Source organism: Mizuhopecten yessoensis, unplaced genomic scaffold (genome assembly GCF_002113885.1).
Source record: "Mizuhopecten yessoensis strain PY_sf001 unplaced genomic scaffold, ASM211388v2 scaffold5185, whole genome shotgun sequence".
Classification (NCBI taxonomy): domain Eukaryota; kingdom Metazoa; phylum Mollusca; class Bivalvia; order Pectinida; family Pectinidae; genus Mizuhopecten; species Mizuhopecten yessoensis.
Window position 1 is genome coordinate 297,376 of NW_018405922.1, and position 19,285 is coordinate 316,660.

A 19,285-nucleotide genomic window follows, 5' to 3' on the forward strand; every position below is an offset into this window, starting at 1 on the left:
GATGAAATAGTTCAATCTGTCAAGGTAAACATGCTACTTTAACAACCTTAGTGGTAGTACATGAAGAGCTTCCTGTAAAAGGTGCCTTTTCGTTTTGCCGTGTTGCTCATTCTGTATGCCTCCTAAATTTAGCATTGTCTATATACAACTATCGATCGAGCTTCTCCTGTGTTATACCGACACGCGCTAACCATTGATCACAGTCACCTATATACTGTTGAACATCAAACAAAGGGCAGTAAGTACACATGCTAACGACTTTGGTTTGTCTTAGTAAGGGGACAGAACCCACAATCGTCTTCCCTTGGCCATTCAATGAGGATATATAATATTATCTTATATTTTGTTCATTCAAACCGCTATTGTAAAGAGATGTGCATGTTTTCTTTTATATATTCCTTGTAAAGCTTCAAATATAAATTTTGCAATCAGGCAATCGTTCTTGTTGAGGTTAGGCATCGAATAAATATATACTTGGATCATTACACATATTAATCAAAATAAAATAATCAACTATAGAAACATTTGGAAACAATTGTTTACAATACAATAAGTGTGATTTGGTTTTATTTTCGAACGATTAATCTCGAACCTTTTAGGAAGATGTATAATATTATATTTCCCTCAATGCAACCATGCAGCTATATCATAAATTTGATTCAAGTTATGATGTAACATTATTTATATTCACAGATTCTGAACACTTGTACAGTTGCGTATTGTTGTGCAAACATCAGATATTTATCTAGTCATGAGAATAATAACAAAAAATCGACAACTCTGAGGCAGTAACGATACTCATATATTATACCCCCCCCCCCCAGAATGGTATTGTATCCATTGACGTCATTGTGAACTGGCTGCTTTTTTTCGATTGCAAGCAGTTCAGAATGATACAATGCGGCGATAACATAAACATTAAGTACGTTTTTATTACAGGAACCCCCTTTCAATATGCTAATGTTCACATGTTTTGTTTGTATTTATATGTAAGCTTATGTTTGTCGTGGCAAACACTTAATAATCCTGGAGACAAATCATAACAATTAATATAGTGTCGCTAGGCTAACGTAACAAAAATGGAATTTAACGAAATTACATAAGCTTTCTATCGAAGAAATCCCAGAAATATCACTGTATACAGTATAATCACAGTTTAAGAGTTATTCCGTCTTTGCGTATTGCAGAGTTATCTTCTCTTGGGAGCAGGTATTGATTGTTACGTCACTTGTTTTTGAGAGTAACGTCATCAATTTTTGAGAAACGACGTAATTTTCTCACACAAACCAATGACGTAACAATCAATACCTGCTCCCAAGAGAAGATAACTCTGCAATACGCAAAGACGGAATATATTTATGGAGATCTCGACGTTACCATGCCTCTTTTGTCACTTATAATAGCATACCAACCCCGATTGAAAATGTGTTTGTCTTTCAGAAGAGGGGATGAGAAATATTATTAAACAGTTACTAAATGTAAAGTAATTCTGGTGAAGATTTCGTCTCACTATTCCGTCTTTGCGCATTGCAGAGTTATCTTCTCTTGGGAGCAGGGATTGATTGTTACGTCACTTGTTTGTGAGAGTAACGTCATTAATTTTTGAGAAAACGACGTTATTTTCTCGCACAAACCAATGACGTAACAATCAATACCTGCTCCCAAGAGAAGATAACTCTGCAATACGCAAAGACGGAATATATCTATCACAGTTTACTTTACGGCAGGAAGCCAGGGTCACGTTGTCCCTTAGTTCTTATAGTTCCTGATTATCATTAAATATTTAGAAATAGAGGGAAACAGCAGGTCATCTTCCAAGTACTTTTATACTTTTGAATAACATCTGATATTAAAAAAGCAACTAAAAAGAAAACAGCATGTCGTTTTTTTCCAATTATTTTAATATGTCTGGAATAACATTAACTATTTAAAGCACAGCAACACAAGATTTCATCGCACCCAGGAGTTGTTACTCTCTCTGAAAAAGTAATGTTATCAATTAATGGTTAATATATGGTTTGATTTTATCAATTAATGGTTAATATTTGGTTTGATTTTATCCATTGATGGTTAATATTTGGTTTGATTTTATCAATTAATGGTTAATATTTGGTTTGATTTTATCAGATTCAGCATTCTAGGAGGGAAATATTTCTATAAGGGATGTAGCGTTTTATTAACAGAACATATTACTATGCCACAATGATAACGGGTAGATTATGCCTGAGCCCGTTGTCAGTATAATGTGTCCGGGTGGGGTTGTTAGCCAGTTGTCATAATGTGTCCGGGTGGAGTGATTAGCCCGTTCTCAGTATAATGTGACCGGGAGGAGTGTTAAGTCTTTGGTCAGTATAATGTGTCCGGGGGGAATGGTTAGCCCGTTCTCAGTATAATGTGACCTGGAACAGTGTTAAGTCTTTGGTCAGTATAATGTGACCGGGTGGAATCGTTAGCCCGTTCTCAGTATAATGTGACCTGGAGCAGTGTTAAGTCTTTGGTCAGTATAATGTGTCCGGGTGGAATGGTTAGCCCGTTCTCAGTATAATGAGACCGGGAGGAGTGTCAAGTCTTTGGTCAGTATAATGTGTCCGGGTGGAGTGGTTAGCGCGTTGTCACTATAATATGTCCGGGTGGAGTATTTGGCCCGTTGTCATTATAATGTGTCCTGGTGAGATGATTGGTCTGTTGTCATTATAATGTGTCTGGATGGAGTGGTTAGCCTGTTGTCACTATAATGTGTCCGGGCTGATTGGCTAGCCCGTTGTCAGTATAATGCATCAAGCTGGAGTGGTTGGCCCGTTATCAGTACAATGTGTCCAGGTGAAGTGGTTAACCCGAGATCAGCATAATGTAACCGGGTTTAGTGTTAAGTTTTTGGTCAGTATAATGAGTCCGGGTGGAATCGTTAGCACGTAGTCAGTATAATGTGTCCGGGTGGAATGGTTAGCCCGTTTTCAGTATAATGTGTCCGGGAGGAGTGTTAAGTCTTTGGTCAGTATAATGTGTCCGGGTGAAATGGTTAGTCCGTTTTCAGTATAATGTGACCGGGAGGAGCGTTAAGTCTTTGATCAATATAATGTGTCCGGGTTGAATGGTCAGCCCGTTTTCAATATAATTTGACCGGGTGGAGTGTTAACTCTTTGGTCAGTATAATGGGACCAATGGAGTGTTTAGTCTTTGGTAAGTATAATGTGACCGGGTATAGTGTCAAGTCTTTGGTCAGTATAATGTGTTCGGGGGGAATGGTTAGCCCGTAGTCAGTATAATGGGTCCGGGTTGAATGGTCAGCCCGTTTTCAATATAATTTGGCCAGGTGGAGTGTTAACTCTTTGGTCAGTATAATGGGACCAATGGAGTGTTTAGTCTTTGGTAAGTATAATGTGACCGGGTATAGTGTCAAGTCTTTGGTCAGTATAATGTGTCCGGATGGAGTGGTTAGCCCGTTGTCACTATAATATGTCCGGGTAGAGTAGTTAGCCCGTAGTCAGTATAATGTGTCCGGGTTGAATGGTCAGCCCGTTTTCAATATAATTTGACCAGGTGGAGTGTTAACTCTTTGGTCAGTATAATGTGACCAATGGAGTGTTTAGTCTTTGGTCAGTATAATGTGACCGGGTATAGTGTCAAGTCTTTGGTCAGTATAATGTGTTCGGGTGGAATGGTTAGCCCGTAGTCAGTATAATGTGACCGGGAAGAGTGTTAAGTCTTTGGTCAGTATAATGTGACCGGGTATACTGTCAAGTCTTTGGTCAGTATAATGTGTTCGGGGGGAATGGTTAGCCCGTAGTCAGTATAATGTGTTCGGGTGGAATGGTTAGCCCGTAGTCAGTATAATGTGACCGGGTGGAATGGTTAGCCCGTTGTCAGTATAATGTGACCGGGAGGAGTGTTAAGTCTTTGGTCAGTATAATGTGTCCGGATGGAGTGGTAAGCCCGTAGTCAGTATAATGTGACCGGGTAGAGTGTTAAGTCTTTGGTCAGTATAACGTGTTCCGGTGGAATGGTTAGCCCGTAGTCAGTATAATGTGACCGGGTAGAGTGTTAAGTCTTCGGTCAGCATAATGTGTCCGGGTGGAGTAGTAAGCCAGTAGTCAGAATAATGTGTTACGAAAGCAATTATCTGTAATATTGTTGATTCGTGATACGCAATTAGTTTAAGAAATAGTTAATGATTAGTGTCTCACTTCATTACACATGTAGAAGTTTCTTACCTAATGGATACAACGGCAACTTCCATCCACGCAGTGTAACTGACAAGCTGAAGAATGGCCATGGCAGTCACTCGCTTGGGTACAGCCTGAAAAGATTAACAAAGGTTTTGATTGTTTTTTTTCCAAAAGGATGTCAAAAGAATTGCATTATAGTTGCAAACTCTTTGCATAATGATCCCTTGATAATATGAAGTAATGAAGTTCCGCACCATATGGCCATTTTGGCCATTTCAATTATTTAAGAATCATCACTTGATCATGATTTTAAACCTTTCATGAAATTACATCAAAGATATATTTTGACACACCGATGATGCATAGAAATGATTAATAGGTTGCTTCTGAGCCAATCAAATCAGGTTCACTATCCAACCTCACCTGTTTACCTGTTACAAAAGAAAGTCGTATTTTTTTACAATGATAGTTTGTGAAGGATACGTAGATGAAGCTCTCTGCGATATAGGCGAACAGGGTTATGTACCGTACTTACATCAACATATTGACGTGCCACAAGATCAACTTAATTGTCAAACATCTGATGTAGTTTTTACAAAACAGCATTTTCAGATGAATTACAACTATATAAAACAAACTCGCAACAAGTTTTAATGATGTTCTTAAAGATGTTTGTGGTACATAAACCCTTTCACCACTATAAACCATAATGGACTCATCCAGATAAATGTATGGTAGAGTCTATTAAAGTTTCCTATGTGCGAAAGGGTTAAGAGTTTCAGCTCCTGTAACATTTTGATTTAATTTCACATTTTTTTTTTATTGAATATTGCATCTTATACAAATTTCAAAAGAAATTGGGCAACAGGCGTAATGCCTATACAAGCCCTCTCCTATGGTATGGACAATGTATATTATAATATATTTATTGTGAACTAATGTAAAAGTTTGTTCTACATCCAGGGCAGAAGTCATTGACCAGAGCTCCCACGCAGTGTCTCGTTAATTTAAGTTATTTTAGTCATATATGCGGTATGGGAGTTCTCTCCCTTACACCACAGTGGTGGATTGTGATACAGATCAGTAAAGCATCTCTGTAACCGTGATTATTATTAAAAACATGCATGGTTCAGTATTTTTGCATGAGTGATACTTTCAGATCCATCTGATACTTTTCCCGGTCACCCTTGTAATAAGTTTCTCGTAATGCCCCCCTCGCCCCTTCCCATGCCATACCTGTTCTCTCGTAATGCATCCCCTGTTCGTAACCCCTCAGACTAAATGCATGGTTCCCAATGAAAACGACAAATGCATTTAAAAAGGTATACCTTGACAGATGGATACAATCTGAAGGGGATCTTGAATATATTAACAAAACAAATCAAAAATCCCGATATGCACTGTGTCGTTTCTCCGCAATGTCCAGCCAAATCCTGTTTATCTATCCGTGTTTTACTGTTTACTCAACCGGAGCGTTCTTACCCGGATTACGCCCCTTGTCGGTTTGTTCAAATCAAAATGTCAAAAGATGAAGTTGAACGCCTTCTCAACTCTTTAGAATCAGAATAGCAGGGTTGGATGCTTTAATTGAGAAAAGATATGCTGACAAGGAGAACAATTTAAGGTTAAGAGATGAGAACGCTAAACAATGTGTGCAAAGTATGCGGAATTAAAACACACACACAAGAAAACCAAGTCCGACATTAGGTTTATCACAGGGACCTGATCATTTCTTACAGCTATATTTGGACCTAACTAAGGTGTTCAGAGTATATTTACATGTTTTAGAGATTTAGATCGACTTTCGGAAAAAATGACAATAATATACATATATGATCATTGTGGTGTCATTTTTACCAAAAGTCGATATACACACCTAAAACAAGTTTAGGTCCAAATATAGACGTAACAAATTATCAGGTCCCTGTCAGGTTGATCAGATCATTTCTTACAAATGTTTTTACTTTTTTGATTTTTGATTTAATATCAAAAAAGACATATGATAAAAAGTTTATGATATGAACATTTTGATATCATACCCCTTAGCAGCCCTCGAGGGCTTCGGCCCCTCTGGTTTATATCAGGACAATCGGGCTGATAAGGTGTATGATATAAAAATGGTCATATAATAACCTCTAAATGTTGCATGGAATTTGACTCTTCTTAAATATTTGCTTTATTGAAATTTTAACTCCGTTAATAATACTGAGTTTCTAAAATACACAAAAGATCAAATGTACGTTAATCACTAATCAAGCTTATAACTATTTTAACAACTTGGTCATGGTTTTAAAGCATTGTTGATGACGTCATTGTTTGACTTCTTAAGTATGTGTACTCTATTTATGACGTCACAAACAAATTATCATCGCCTGAAGAGCCGCAAGATGGGCGAAAGTACCAGCGAGATTTAGTCTTTCGTGTTTTGTTTAATTTATATATATAATTATAGAGAAGCTTTGCTGTAACTTACCATTCGTTGAGACTGAATCCGCACAGACGCACGCATTGTGATGGCAATACTCACGGTGGTGGGGAGCACATGTTGTGTCGTCATCGAGACGACATGTGATAGAATTACTACATTGTTGTGAAACAACCATGCCTGTAAAAAGAACATCGTTTAGTCTGTAAATATCGCAAAACATGACATAAACAAAAATAATTAAAACCCAAACTAATGATCTTAACATGTTCGTGAAACCTTTTTTGTGTTGTTAATAATGAATAATTTAATCTTGCTTGTAACAAGCATTTTCATTGGCTTTAAAATTTATGTTATCAGCCCATAACGTAACAAAATGACGTCGCCGTTTGTAGCCGCGCTTTTGATTGGCTGATACAGCAGCGCAATATTTTTTAAGAGAAAGAAAAGAGTCCATCAATAAAAGTGGATTTCCACAGGGATTGTGTATAGTAGATTAAATTATAAGGATTAACGGGAATATACTTTTCATGTTTTGGAGCTATAACAACAAACGGAGTGTACTCCATCATAAACCACTTCCCGGTTTATTTAGAGTACATCTGGGTTTTTTTGTGTTATAGCTCCAAAACATGAAAAATATATTCAAGTTAATCCTTAAATAATCTCTACGATGGTTACAATATAATTAAATCAAAACACGCATGACCAACATTTTTTTTTTATATAGGTATGAATTTATATTATTTAAACTAATAAAAGATATTGCTTAAACATAACCATGGATGAAGTACCTTTGATGATCTAATGCATTTCTATTTGACAAGTAGTATATGAATCATTATGTATATATGGAAAAAATCACATCTGTTGAAACAATCATTTTACGCTCATCAAACTGAGAGCGAAATTATCATTACAGCGTTCATTAGTGAAAAAAGGCATACTGTAAAATCATAAATCATAAAAAGACATTAAATGTCGTTTATTTCGTGGATAACAAAAATTCAATGAAATAAAATCCCCACTAAAACATATATTTAGTATGATATAGATAGGGGAAAATCAGAAATCAGCAAAGTATAATGTCCTTGAAACAGGCTAGTATATGAAAACCATGAAAGTTAAACGCCAGGAAAATAAAACGATTCTACAGTACATTTCAACTAAACGTAAAATACAACATCGGCGCTCAAAGGTTCGTTTTTACCGAAAAAGGGCGAAGATTTTACAGGTCGAAAGTGTCCCAGTCTATAGTAGCTAGACAACAAATCTGTATTAATTACAGATTTGTGACTTATCACAAATCGCAGTTCTATACTATAAAAACGAATGTATGTTTGGCCAGATCAGGGTAACTGTATATCATTTGACACATGTTATCACGATGTAAATGAATTCTAAATTATGCATTTTTCCCGATTTAGAATTGTTTCCAAACGCTTGTTTCAACTCCATGCCTTTGCTGTTAAAACCCTTATTGTTTGAGCTCAATACATGAATGATACAATTTTGGAAATTAGAAATTAAAAGGGAGGATGCTAAACCTTTATTATAGAACAAATGATCAAAGATTGTTTTTATATCCTCGCCATTGAAGTATCACTTTATAAAAGGAGACGGACCCAAATTGGATTGTTTCACACAAAAACGAGTTCCAATCATAGATTTGGCCAACATATGTGATTTACGATGATAAGGCGTTCGAGTGCATTGTCGTCATTCAACTTTTTCGTCTACAGTTTATGCAGAGTAACTCAATTGTATCTCACTGCATCATCACCAGTGTGTAGGTTACGTCATTTTCCAAACAAACAAGGTGGTAGACTCTATTGGTGGCTTATTTAGCGCCCGTGGTTAACTGTAACGTGGTTAACTGTAACGTGGTTAACTGTTACGTGGTTAACTGAAACGTGGTTAACTGTAACGTGGTTAACTGTAACGTTGATGGCGACAGTGGCATGGTTCATAATATACCCGCTTTACGGATTGTTTACTCTAAAATTAACCACTACTCCTTTAAATGATAAATTCAGAGTTAAGGGATTAACAAACCTGGGCCCACTTGTATATAACATCTCAAAGTTAAGGAAAATCTAAAGCAATGTATTGTCTATGGGAAATCTTAGACTTGAGGAAATCTCAAAAGTTGAGATGTTCTATACAAGTTGGCCCTGCCCCTCTGTTTCAACAATAGTTTCGATTTATTTGATATCCAACTTTCCACATTTTTTGGTTTGCCGCATCTGTTACCAATTTTAAAAAATATTTGTAAAAGTACAATCACGTGTGTGTGATAGGTTCGCCTTTCAAATAACATCAGCGGATACATTTCACACTCGGAAACAACATATATTTACATAATTTATAATGGCCTGTTTGTGACACCATTAATCAGCTCAGACAATACTTGTTTTTCATAGACATTCGAAAGATCAGCCTACAATGATGAAGTGACTGCACAGATTTGTGCAGTTGAAGCGTAAGGTATTGTAAAAGGTAAGCACTGATCAGTTTTTTACGTTTGTTTGTCTTGATATAACCATAAACGAATATTATTCTACTTTTGATTTTTTAACCAATGAATAAAATGATGGGTAGATAATATATGAGGAGGATAACCTGATCTGATATACGATCAACACATCAACACATTACTCACCAAATAAGGTAATGACAGCGAGGATGACGAATGTCTTCATGATGTTTGTTTAACTGACACGACGTGAACAATTCAAAGTCCTGTATAAGACTACGCAGCACATCTATCCACCTTTTATAGGCTGCTGAACCGCGACCTTAACACGTAATCTATTTACGGTTTTGGCATGATCGTCACATATGTTTAATCCCATGCTATGAATGCTTGGCTAAGATAACTTTCTTGAACGGCTTACATATATATATGTTTGTTAGCTATGCATAACAACTGTGTTCTATTTCAAACCCATCATTGCATTAGGTAAACAGGAACCAGTTGGAATTCTATTGAAAGAAGACATTTATAGACTCTATGAATGAGTTTGTGATTGATTTGTTTAGATAACCATCCTTGTAAAAGCTTTGGTTATATGAAATCGGAAACCTAGGATTTTTCTATTTTGTTTTGCTATCAGCCGATCGGCAATCTAGGTCATTCAGGGCCAATGTCTCCTAGGAGGCACGGTTGTCTAGTGGTTGGACGCCGGGCTCGTGACCGAAGGGTTACTGGTTCGAGTCAAGGCACGGCACTGTGTTGTATCTTTGAGCAAGAAACTTTACTCCGCTTCTTCCAGTCTACTAAGCTGTAAATGAGTACGTGGTTGGGCAGTGCTAAAATTGTAGAATGCAAGCTGTAAGCGACGAAATGGCAGCACCGGATGTATGTTCCACAGAGAGTTGAGAAAGATATTGGCTAGTTGCAAAGGCCCTATAACCACGGATGATAATGTGTGAACCGTTTTGAGACGAGCTACGAACTAATTTGTGATAAAGAGGTTTATAAGAACCTCGAATTGTTCTTATTATTATTATTGTAGGAACCTTCCGCAGAAACATAGAAGTAGAATGGAGAGAATAGAATAAAAACATGTCTTACATGTCTCAGTGATGACAGCTCATCGATTTTTTAATCATTGAAATCTTCTCCTGTTTAAAGAAGAAAAAATATGTTCTGTAAGTGATCTAAAATTATTGCTGCACATCAATGCACCAGCCTACAAAGGAGGGATACAGAAGGTCATCTCCTCTCGCGAACACGAAATAAAATATTTGCGTTTACTACAATTCATATGATTTACTGATTTACTTCTTTATATTTATAATAGTTTTATGTTTGTGCAGTTTAAATGTTAAAGCGAAACTTTACTATGACTATGTATACTAGCAATAACCAAGACAAGGTCTATTAAACTGTTAATACAGAAAACAATCCCACTTATAACAAACATACCAATACTGATAGAATGTACAGGTAAAGCAAGATATCTTAGGAAAACGTTACACTGTTATTCGTCATTTTGAATAACTAACAAATGTAAATTATATGTGTGGCACCCCTTGCGTGTGGATCCTTTAAAACGTTGGGTACCTGCATCTGCTTTAGTTTATTTCTCGTTTAGGTTACTTTCTAACTTTACTTTCTAACTTACTTTCTAACTTTACTTTCTAGCTTTACTTTCTAACTTTACTTTCTAACTTACTTTCTAACTTTATTTTCTAACTTACTTTCTAACTTTACTTTCTTACTTTACTTTCTAACTTTACTTTCTAACTTTACTTCCCCATGGGAAGCGGGAATGTTGGTCGCTATTCCGAATATCGAATAATTGTCCAACATTACTTTGGTGCTTGTTAAGCTTCATGCTTGTCTTTAAACGCTATGTATATTTGCCGGTAAAAGGTCACCAGACGCCAAGATAATGTGTTTTATAAACATTTGCTCGACATGTTGAATCCTGTTTACCTTTCCGTGGACGGTCTTCGTTGTGAGTTTACTGCTAACTTTGCGTTTTCTTTTTATGCTTATGAACACTTGATACAATTTCATTGCGACGACTTTTTCTTATGATTACACAAAATTCCAAATTCGATCACCTATCAATGTAAATGTAATGAAATCATTCCTAATACGTTTGCAATGTAGAATGATTTTAGGTTTGATGCATTTAGTGTAAATATATTTATATTGTTTGGCTCTGTTAAATAGCGTGTTACAGTGTTGGTAAATAAACGATACTTATAATACAGTTTAATTCGTTATCGATTTTTGATATTTGTCATCTTGCTCTCTGCATGTGAAACAAAGTTAAGTTGACGATATTGATATTTTGCTTGCATAGAAATAGTTATTGATTTAGATGTATTACAATGACTGGCATGGTGCGCCTGTTGACTCACAAGCGCAAAGTGAATATGGTTATACAAAATACATAAATCTTATAATGTATGCATGTTTAAATATATGTGTACTATTATTTTAAATTTAATATTATACTTTTCCATCGTAATATTAATTTAGAAGCGTAGATATACTTGCATGGTGTACATATGTAAATGGGAACAATTTGGTGACGAATATACATATATATTACACCCATTAAGGTATTATGTTCGACAAACATTTTGAAAAAATGTGTTTTTTCCAGATCCACACTTTGCGATATACATATTCGTCTGGCGTTTCTGTTTGTCCTACTTTACTGATAAGACACGATCAAATTTCGGAGGAACGTCCTTAGCCGTGAATAACCACCATGACAAGCTGTGTCATGTCGATACTAACTATTCTGCTGGTGTGTGGTGTATCTGCAGCTAATGGTAAGTGATGTATTACTGAGCTCATTTCGATGGTTACATACAAAGAATAACGAATGTTGTGAGTCATAGTTGGGAATATTAATATGTGAAAGGTGTGGTCGGTTTATCCAGTAGGTAGCACATGAACTTTTATTTATTAGTGTAATGATATACTAGCCAATCAGGCCATGGTTATTTGCGAACGTGAAAAGGGACCGGAACACCTGCGAGACCTTGATAATTTTCTTTGATAAACTGGTTTCCTCCCATAATTTGCGATTCCATCTTGGTCAACAAGAGAGATACATATAATTAGTTATTTCTTGATAATTGATGGGAAATAAAGAAATGTTTATTTTTGTACAAGGAAAATAGGACCAGGTATTTCGGAAAAAACCAACATTTTTCATCAATTATACCTGCCATGAAAATCTCTGTCAAAGAGAGAAACAGAATAGTGACAGTGAAACAAAGTAATGATTACAAACTTCGATATTAGTTTTAAACAAGGCACATGTTTGTCCTTTACCCCGTTTTGTCCTTGTAAATTGAAAATGTATTGAGTATTGTTTTTCTCTCTCTCAAAATACCATTCAGTTCAACTTTATAATGAACATTCGTGTTGGGGTTTTAGGTTGTTCACTAGGATGGCTGACAGGACCAAGTGGGTGTTATTTTCTAAGCCGGTTCACAGCAACTTGGGGTGAAGCGTCTGTAGGTGATTCATTTCTAAATCGTATATTTATTACAATGCATTTTAATAAATTATATTTTTGTATCTGTGTTATTTATGTCGTGTCCATTTCTTGGTTGAAAACTTAAATGCCAGTCCAAAACTTTCCGTTTGGTCTTTTTATACAAAAACATGTTCTCTAAATGAATTTGTTAATTACTCTATAGAGAACGCAATACAAATAACCGTTTGTATTGATATTGTAAATTCCCGTTGCAGAGCGTTTGTCAAGGATTCGGCGGTAAGCTTGCTGAACCTATGGATGAGGACTCCTACACTTTCCTAACAGGGTCAATTCACGACAGGGGACGTAAGTAATGTCCGCAATAAGTGTCTGTGCTCAAACCGACAATGTCGTCAAACCTTATGTCTTTGCTATGTACATGGTTTTCACGTGACAAGTGAACATTTTGAATCACGCATATTAGAGCTGTTATATATTTAGAAATGTTGAGACAATTTATTGCAAAATTTTATGACAGGGGAATATCCTTTTTTTACCCTCGGGTAGACAGGAATATATCTCCCTCCCTTACCGGAAGTGTGGATACCTCTGTATTATTGGTAATTACTTGTACGGAATTTATAGTATTTGGTTCTATATGTAACTCTATGTATGATATGTTTGCTATATGTGTAAGTGTTGATATATTTGTCTGTATTTGTAAGGTGTGTAGATGGTATACTTGTTTGACATATGTTTACCACATGTATATGTGCTTATATTGTGTCTGCAAGTTATGTGTAAAGTATTTGTGTTTATGTATGTCAAATAGGTTAACTGTATGTGTTTGTGTTGATATGTTCGAATGTACATGTAAGTTATGTTTATAGTATACTTCTTTGACATCTGATTACTATATGTGTATGTGTTTATATCTTCTTCTGCTTTTGTATTTTGTTTCTATGTCTCGTATGTGTTTACCATATGTGCATGTGTTGATCAATACAATCTTTCATCAGCTTTAGGTAAGATTCCTAAATCCCAATGATTTGCCTCAAATACTGCAACACAAGCATTGATTGCAGGGTTTTCAAGCAAACCTAATTAGTTCGCTGCCTTTATCTGCTATTGTTGGCCTGACATCGGTGAAATTGTGACGTGACGCCAAACAATTCTTACGATAGGGACGATACTCCCGTCATTACCTTACGATAAGACTTAGATGCATTCTGGGTATCTTTCTCTGCCCGGAAGAAACTGTAAGTCTTTATTATGGGGGAAAACTCTGTGATATGGAGAAGCAATATTTGCCGTTACTTGAACGTCATGTTATAGCATTTGGTTTTGTTTTCACACTTTATATATTCGTATACTTTAGGTGCATGTGTTGAGCTGTTCATCTCTTTTTGAAAGATACGTGTATTAACGTTGTTTCTGTGTTCACAAGTATGTAAACCATATGTGTTGATTTGCCCAATTGTACCTTTATTGTAGGTGTTTAAGGTAAGAATGACGTTTTCATCCCTAATTTTATAACCAAGCATGTCTTTCCTTCGTATTACTTCAAATAGGGAAGGTCAACGTTTATCATTTTTAGTTTAAAAATGAGGTCGAATGGACTATTTATATTAATTTTCCGATGTTTGTGTACAGTCACAAGCTTTGTATAATGATACTGTGTTTATTTTACATCGAGCTCCAGACCTACTTTAATTTAGTGTTTTACCTTTAGCAAAAGTAGTCTTTGTGATTTCCTGATCTGAACGTTTTACATGTGTTGCCTTTATTTATTTTCGTGGAGTATCCCCCCGGAAGCACTTCTTATGATTGTCCCCCTGTAGAGCCTTCTGTTTATTGGACAATTAAGAAACTCCATTGCAATACTTGAAAACTATTTTTCTTCTCTCATTCTCCCCAGGCACCCTTTTTCATATGAGCAAGGTTGTTAAACTACATATAAACAAAACCCATGGGTTACGAATTACAATCACAAAATACATTATTCGTTACCACAGTATGAAAATAATGTTTCTTAAGTTTTGCTCTTTTCTTGTGAAAAGGAAGGAATAAAACCTAAACCATATCAATTTAAATGAGGTAGGATAAGTATTTAGTCGACTTGATATCAAACTAATATTCGATAGATATTTTACTGTAGTATTCAATAATAAATCATTTTCAAGTTTTACATTAGTTATATATCTTTCCGTTTCATGATGCAGTAAAACGGATACTGTAACATTTTCTTTTACGTTGAAATGCATGCAAGACAACATTTGTTTTATAAAACTGAATTTTGATAAAGTCGATGAAAGGAATACGAACAGTAAGACTCACAGTCACAGATAGGCAATTCTATATCATAACTTAAATCATCACATTACATTTTATTCAGATTATTATTCAATATTAATTCTTATGAATATTATGAAACGTTGTGCTTAAATTACCTGACTGTTAAAACATCTGCAGAGTTTTCCTTTATCTTAAGCTTAGGTGGGATGCCAGAATTGATCGGTGACCTAGGGGGTGTATCCCAAGAATGTTTGGTTAGCCCATTGTAAGAACACTCTGACCTAGGGAGTGTCTCCCAGGAAGGTTTGGTTAGCCCATTGTAAGAACACTGACCTGGGGGTGTCTCCCTGGACATGTTTGGTTAGCCCGTTGTAAGAACACTGTGACCTAGGGGGTGTCTCCCAGGAATGTTTGGTTAGACCAATGTAAGAACACTGACCTAGGGGGTGTCTCCCAGGAATGTTTGGTTAGCCAATGTAAGAACACTGTGACCTAGGGGGTGTCTCCCAGGAATGTTTGGTTAGTCCATTGTAAGAACATTGACCTAGGGGGTGTCTCCCTGGACATGTTTGGTTAGCCCGTTGTAAGAACACTGTGACATAGGGGGTGTCTCTCAAGAATGTTTGGTTAGATCGTTGTCATGCTGCCTGGTCAAGATTGACATCTCTAAATGGACATAATATTGCCTTGAATTTAAGATTCTCTGCATGGCTCTTTCCAGCAAACACCTTACAAGAATAAGTGATAAAAAGTAAAAAGCTTGTATCATTATTCTTGTAAAATAAACCAAAAAATCGAAATATCTTAATGCATGTTATTGTGTTAAGAATTAATACAACTACGCCAGACTTTTTATCATGACAGCGTATTTTTTCTAATTCTCTTTGGCTTTTGTCGATTATGCTGGTACTATAGTTAGTTGGCATAACAGTGTAATACAAATGCTTTTGTTGTTGCTGACGGCCCAAACCAATTAACTAACGCCACTGTGTGCACTGTTTCCTGGACTCATGGATTCATTCAGGTTGATTTTGTTACAAAACATAGTTCTTATGTCTCTTTTATACAAACATTGTATTCAAACAAATTCATGACGGATATAAGCCGCGAAGTACGATCTTAAATCAAGCAACAATTGTTATCAAGGTTATGACATACATTTATTACCGATATTATCGAAAAAGCACGATTTAATTGAGATCAACTATTTTTTTACGTTGATGACATAAAAATGCTACCGATATAAGTCAAAATGTACGACATTGAAAAGCAATGTTTTTTTAAGAACGATAACATAGACCAATTCATCATCGAAATAATCGTTATGAAGTACGTTTCCTTTTAGCAAAAAACTCAAGAAGTCTTAGTAGTTTAATTTCTATTAACAGCACAAGCATTGCCTATATTTGTCTTTGTTTTATTATAGATATAATGTAATTGTGTTAATGAAAATAGACACATTTTCCTGTTACAGAAGCTGGAGTGCAGTTCTCCGTAGGCGGAAGTGATATGTTTGTAGAAGGTGTATGGGAATGGTCCTCATCAGGAGCCAAGGTCATGAATAACCATTGGTTGCCAGGAGAGCCGAATGACGACAATAACAATGGCGACTGTCTCACTCTGCATGATAACGGATTCAACGATCTCGAATGTCACTCATTGCATTACTTCATTTGCGAAAAAGAGTAAGATACATTATACTTTTGATGGCTATTTTTGTTTAGATTATTTTTTGTGTTTTAGAATATTTACAAAGTTACAATTCTAATTTTTAAAATCACACATCTTGCATCGATAAGGAAGCTTCGTTAGAGAATTACAGTGTAATTACAGTATTAGAAACACACTCATGCGGCAGCGTTTACCTCAGTTTATGGGTGATACATCGCGTTGAGCTCGATATATTAACTTTTTTTACGGATCTCCATCAAAAATCTTTCCTCTGTGCCCTAGTTTTATTGATTTATGGTTTTGTTGACACTTGGGTTTTCTCCTGGTGTTGTTTTGTATCGAATTGTTCAACTTACGACACAATGGTTTAAATTGTACTCTCTGTATTTCCAGACTGGAAATTGAACCAGGAATAGTTGGATAAGTAGATCTGCATAATGGAATGGTACTCGTAGAAGAAAGTGAAACGTTGCATTGTATAACTAAATTGTAATACACAGATTAAAAAATATTAATTGTGTCAGCCTGCTGTTCTTTTGTTTTTGTCAATGCTTTTACAATGTCCTTTTCCCGCCCTATCTGTGTCATAAAACGACATTACAGCACTAACGTGTTGGATCGTGACCTGTTTGACGTCCTCGAAACAGATTAGGTCATATAAACAACGCTAAACTGTAGGGAAGTGAGAAATGAAAGAGAGATTTAGATCCAAGTGTTGCGATGGGGACAGCAATGAGGATCACTGCTGGTATATGCCGTCCCCCCTTAGCATAGCTATTTATTTCTCAAACCTGTTTGGCTGACGTAATCCACAAAACAGTTGTCGCAAGTATGAATCCACACGTTTGTACAAAGTAGTTTAGATATGTCTTATAATTGTTAACAAATAATAATCGATTAAAATGATTCTTAATGTTATAAATGAAATATATTTTTCTATGTTCTTCTGTGATTAAATCTTAGAATTGACAAACGTTATTTGTGTTATATATGTGGTTTGATTGTAAGCAATAGAAAAAACTGTTCAGTTGTATAGCAAGATTGTAAACAAAATATATCCTTTCAGTACGATGCAGAGGATGCAATCCAAACTCATTGTTGTACATAGATTCTAGTAATAATAATATTGTCGCATTTTACTGACAATCTGTAAACCGATCAGATAATAGATGTTAGCTGAAATGATACTCGGTATCCTTCAAATCTTTGTCGGGAAATTTTGGCAACAATTATAGTTGCCTAAACATGAAAAAGTGTACTCCATTTGGCATAAACATTTCTTCAATGGTCAATACAGGTTTTTGTCATTTCTAATATTACATATATAACACTATTATGGACTTTTGACTCAAATGAACAGAGATAACGGTTTCATTTTTTTATTGTATCATAACACTTTTCGTAATCTAGCGTTTTAAATTGTATCCTCTACTTTGGAACACGAATGGTAAACAAAATAAAACCAAACCAAAGTTTATATCAGTGTTGTAAGAACTGCTTCTTCTTTCGTTGGTATAATATGGCCCGATGAAGCGAAATACAACCTGATGCGTTTTTGATATTTCACCTAAAGGTTGTCTGTAGCTGGTCCCGTCCTCCGTAGACACCGTCTAGGTAAGACCTCAGCTGTTGCCAGGACGCAAACCTAAACATTAACCAACCACCTCTTCTCTTTGAGAACATCCCATGTTTTGGATTTGACCTACATTTACATGTTGGGTATCAATGTTGAAAAATAAGACGGTATCCTTCCTGAAACTATGGCTATATTCTCTTTGTACGTTTTCTTAGGATTTTTGTGTATTTTTACAGTATATACGTTGCCGTATTTTTATTAATTTTGAGTTCAAGCTATGGTTCAATTTCCACCTTGGTATTCTCCTATTTTCTTAATCATTATGCACACTGGCGTATGAGTCTATATTGAAAGCTTTAGTAGTATTTAAAACAGCAATACACTAACGGTTATTTGTCGAGCCTAGGGCAAATCTTAACTGACAGCCAAGATAAGGATACGACCAAAACAACCAAAAGATAACGGAATAGAAACGGGTCAGACTTGACTGCGATATGATCTTCTCGTGACATTACCAGAACGATGTACTATGTAATGGAAATACTCATACCAGCAATACCACATCGAAGGGTTTGTATTGTATTATTTCGTGCCATTAATAAAAGTATGTTATAGTCTTAATGAAGGTTAATGTTTTTGATAACGATAATAAGAATGACTTGTTGTTTTGTGGTCACTATCCGAGTCCTCGATGTGAGGATATGTTACTTCCTGAATTTTACTAAGATTATCATGAGGAACTTGATGAAGCATTAGATGCTTACCCTTCAGGAACTCCCGTCCTATCATCCTTGTGTGTTTCAAGGGTCTCCAAGTAGATATTTCCTTTGTGAATGTTTTGCCCTAGTTTAATCGATTTAGAGTTCAAATTTTGTTCTTGTTGACATTCCAGTATTATCTTGTTACGTTGTTTCTATTTCTATCTAACGTCCTTAAATGACCTTAGCTGTTAATGGGACGTTTAACACAATTAAACCAAACCTTCTTTTTGATGTCAGCTTGGATAATTAATGTTCAGAGACTGAAGCTTGTTTTGTTACACTATTTAACATCACAAAAAACAACTGAGATTAAAATGTTGTTAAAGGTCATTTTATTAAAGACAAATAGAAATTGTGACAATTTTAGTTCACAATCTTTGAAGACGAGATGAATAATAAACTAATATAAAGTACAATGACTTCTATTAGTAATGTAG

The 19,285-nt window shown here is 35.6% G+C and overlaps 1 protein-coding gene and 1 long non-coding RNA gene across 2 annotated transcripts; one reads left to right on the forward strand and one right to left on the reverse strand.

Annotated features, from left to right (window-relative positions):
• Positions 1-1,880: 1,880 nt before the first annotated feature.
• LOC110450350 lies at positions 1,881-9,358 on the reverse strand. The gene is made up of 4 exons (XR_002462967.1): positions 9,254-9,358; positions 6,640-6,771; positions 4,212-4,297; positions 1,881-1,978 (listed from the first exon to the last, which is right to left on the reverse strand). It is a non-coding gene; the product is annotated as an uncharacterized LOC110450350 (long non-coding RNA).
• A 1,628-nt stretch (positions 9,359-10,986) lies between these two features.
• Positions 10,987-17,035, forward strand: LOC110450359 (perlucin-like). The gene is made up of 6 exons (XM_021497837.1): positions 10,987-11,057; positions 11,768-11,889; positions 12,503-12,582; positions 12,821-12,911; positions 16,315-16,525; positions 16,905-17,035. Exons 2-6 carry the CDS (start codon positions 11,826-11,828, stop codon positions 16,933-16,935), a joined length of 477 nt encoding a protein of 158 aa, XP_021353512.1. The 5' UTR covers positions 10,987-11,057; positions 11,768-11,825; the 3' UTR covers positions 16,936-17,035.
• Positions 17,036-19,285: the final 2,250 nt, after the last annotated feature.

Coding starts and splice junctions, on each gene's coding strand:
- LOC110450359 (XM_021497837.1), top strand. CDS start 11,826: ATGACAAGCTGTGTCATGTCGATACTAACTATTCTGCTGGTGTGTGGT. Junction 11,890..12,502: donor TGGTGTATCTGCAGCTAATG/GTAAGTGATGTA, acceptor TTGGGGTTTTAG/GTTGTTCACTAGGATGGCTG. Junction 12,912..16,314: donor GTCAATTCACGACAGGGGAC/GTAAGTAATGTC, acceptor TTCCTGTTACAG/AAGCTGGAGTGCAGTTCTCC.